The 3,601-nt window shown below is 44.0% G+C and overlaps 1 protein-coding gene across 1 annotated transcript in view; it reads left to right on the top strand.

The window, feature by feature from the left end:
* LOC131215455 (uncharacterized) overlaps nucleotides 1-3,601 on the top strand; it is a 5,879-nt gene that overhangs the window by 2,013 nt on the left and 265 nt on the right. Inside the window, exons 2-3 of the mRNA XM_058209844.1 lie at nucleotides 2,950-2,994; nucleotides 3,445-3,575. Of these exons, the coding sequence (XP_058065827.1) occupies nucleotides 2,950-2,994; nucleotides 3,445-3,575 (176 nt within the window). The remainder of the gene's footprint in view (nucleotides 1-2,949; nucleotides 2,995-3,444; nucleotides 3,576-3,601) is intronic.

Here is a 3,601-nt window from a genome sequence, read left to right as displayed (position 1 = left end):
CCACGGTTTGTGTGGGTTGTGTCGTTATTCCGAACAACGACCTGATAAACATTGACAAAGTGCTGGATGACTTCGAATTCAACGAGACGATTGGCGCTACACCTGCAAGGGAACGATTGGTAATAACAGAAACAAAGAACACTACGCAAAATCTTCCACTGGTGATGATGATGAGTCCCACCTCTTACCCCTACACAGGTCTGAGAGGACGGATTTATCTAAGGATAATTATAGTGATGACTCTTACGAGAGGTGGCATGGGAACATACCCTCCAGAATACTGATATCTAGCCTATCCATTCTTACAACGGACTCCTTCACTTTACCTAGAAGGCGCCTCTAGATTCCCCTTCAAGTAACGTTGCACCACCCCACGGAAAACAGGAGTTGCATTTGTACTGTGTTCGGCGTGCTTACACCTCCAGTTGCCATTGGTTGGCAATGTGGTGCTGCCCGACTTGCAGTCGTTGTATTGCACAGTCGTCCCTTACACCTCCAGTTACCATTGGTTGGCAATGTGGTGTTGCAAGACATTATTATTTCCTGATCCTGGGAATGGCGACTGATAATCACTCAGCAGTGGAAATTTTCGAGACCTTAGAGGCAGCGATGGTCCACTCTCCGGCGAGCATAACAAGTCCTCTGCCCTGTCTGTAGTATACACCGCCCGTTACCATTGGTTGATAATGTGGTGCCACTACCAAGGACAAAGGACCCTCTGCGTTTAGCTAACTGACACCAGTAATTCTATCCTAGAGAATGCCCACCACTTCCTCATTACGCGCGCGCGTCTCAGATCTATGTAGACTCATTCTCTTACTATTTTTTTTTTAAGGACTATGTTTTACTGTAGTTAAGTATTAAAGTATTAGTTTCTCATCATCATCAATCAAGACTCGGCAGACTGTTGTACCATTGCACTCCCTTGAACAGCAAAGAGTTGCGGGCGTTACCTGTAAGGTACTTGGGAAGTCTAGGGTCACCAGCTCTACGGGTACAGTATGGGTGGACATCCGACCCCAGAACTATCCGTTCACCCATGTATAATGGTGCAATCCCTTTCACAATTTTATAGACAAATGTTACAGTTTGGTACACAATCCTCTGCCTCACTGACATCCACTGTAAGATATCTAGCATGACAGCAGATGACGTGCACCGGCCCAATCTTAAAATCCGCCTCGTGACTTTGTTTTGTAGCCTCTGTAAACGTTGTAATTGTGTCTGGTTGCCAAGTAACAAAATAGAAGCGCAGAAATCTAAGTGTGGTGAGACTAGTGACCTGTACAACTGAACTTTCCCATATAAGTTAAGATCATTGCTCAGCCTACAGATCACTCCACACTTCTTCGCTACTTTTGCAATCACATAGTCCATGTGAGGCCCAAACTTTAGTTGCTCATCCAAAACTACACCCAGATATTTCTTCTCGGAAACTCTTTCAATGGGTTCCTGGTTGATGGCAATGGATAGCGGGTCATCCATTGCCCTTGACGACAAGACCATGTACTTGGTCTTTCCGATGTTCAAGGCCAACTTTTTGTATTTCAACCAGCCATCCAAAGCCACCAAATCGCTATTCATCAGTACCGCACTCAGTGTCAAGTCTTTACTAGCAACAAATAACACTGTGTCATCTGCGAAAAGATTTATATCACAGTTCTTTAAAATTAGTTTCATGTCGTTGATATACATAATGAAAAGCAATGGCCCTAAAACACTGCCCTGCGGAACACCAAGAGTATTACAAATAGAGCCCGAACGATGATTCCCAAATAGAGTCCTTTGTGTTCTGCCGCCTAAATAGTCGGCAAACCACTTCAACTCTACTCCCTCTATACCAAATTGCTTTAATGCATCTAGTAATAGAGTTCTGGATATAGTTTCGAACGCCCGCTTTAAGTCCAAGAAGACAGCCAGAATTGGTTGTTTCCTCTCAATAAGGTCTTTCCACTTGGCCAGTACCAGGTTCAGTGCTGTTTCGCACGAATGACTCGATCGATATCCCGACTGTTCTTGAACTAGCAGATTATTCTTGGTTAAGTAGCGGATGAGTTGCTCTTTCACAACCAACTCTAGCACCTGTTCCAGAATGTTCAGCATGTTTATTGGGCGAAACTCCTCTGCTTTCGTAGCCCCTGTTACTTTCGCGATAGGGACCACTATGGACTCCTTCCATGAGGCCGGGAAAACGCCACTCTCCCGAGATCGATTGATCACTGAAAGAAGTATGCGCCCAACAACATGAAAAGAGTCCTGGAGTACTTGCCCATTTACTCTGCCTACACCGCCTTTTTTCTTTAATGCAAAACATATCTCTCTGAGCTCATCCAACGTAATCTGTTCAAATTTAAATTTGTGGTAAGGCGCAACGATGCCTTTTAACTGTACAGGTTCGGGCATGGCCACGATCCCTTCATGGATAGTGCAAACACTTTCAACGAAGAATTTGTTGAACTTCTCCGCAATAGTTGCCTCATCGAAAGTGGTGCAGCCAGCAAATTTAACGAACATACCCGTTTTTTGTTCTGGTTTCAACAACGTCTTCAGAAATTTCCATAATTCCCTGCTGTTTCTCTGGTGTCTGTTGATTTCGTCACAGAAATATGCCTGCTTAGCTTTTTTTAATTCTGTTACATACTCATTTCTCAAAGAGGTATATGCGCCCCAGTCTTCCTTAGTATTGGTGCTCATGAACACATCATGTGCTTGATCCCTCCTTGCTTTTAGCCTGCCCATTTCATTGTTGTACCATTTGTTGGACTTGCGGTCTGCAACTGTTCGTTGGACGGTGAATCTAACCATAGCGTTTTCCAACACCTCCCACAAATGCTTAGCTTCTTCATTCAGCCCATTACTTGATTCTGGCATATGTTGAGAAACTAGTATGGTTATGGTAATCGCATGGTTGTCTTATCATTCTAACATTGTGATCTTACACTTTTGTAGACACCAGACCGGCAATTCAACACGGAATGGAATCTTTTAATGGAGGTAAATACGGAATCGTATTTTGATCATAATCATGGCGTAGAGATTTGTATTTCTCGTCACGGTGGATGGCTGGGCCTTCGCGTGTTATGACGACATTTTGGCCGCCGTTTGCATGATGTTGCTCCTGTTTGATCATTCAAAAAGCTATTAGAACTGTTACCTAAGCATTTACTCTCCGCTCTGAGATCAGAGATTTAGTTTAGCACGAAATTGTTCATTTCGCCAGCTGAACGATCGCACGCGTTCGCGTATAACGGTTACTGCTACTGCTGCAAGAACTGCTGTCACTCAGAATGCAGTCATTTCGAATGGTCATTGTTAAGGTATCATATCTGTTATCGATTTATCGGTAATGCTTCTGAGTTAATACAGTTCTGAGTAGTAGTCTTTTTAGGATTATACTTTCAACTATTTTATATTGATCGTCCCCTCACTGTGCGTCATCAACAGCTATCCGCTGCTGAACATTCCCTTGCCGTGGACGATACCGACCAAAGAGATTTTCCCGCACACGGAGAATATCAGCGAAAATCTACCAGCATGGAAACGCCCTTTCTCTCGGCCCGGATCGATTCGTTTCTGTACGTGCAGCAAACTATCATGCGAA

This window comes from Anopheles bellator, chromosome 1 (assembly GCF_943735745.2).
Source record: "Anopheles bellator chromosome 1, idAnoBellAS_SP24_06.2, whole genome shotgun sequence".
Classification (NCBI taxonomy): domain Eukaryota; kingdom Metazoa; phylum Arthropoda; class Insecta; order Diptera; family Culicidae; genus Anopheles; species Anopheles bellator.
This window is presented reverse-complemented; position numbering and strand designations above follow the sequence as displayed.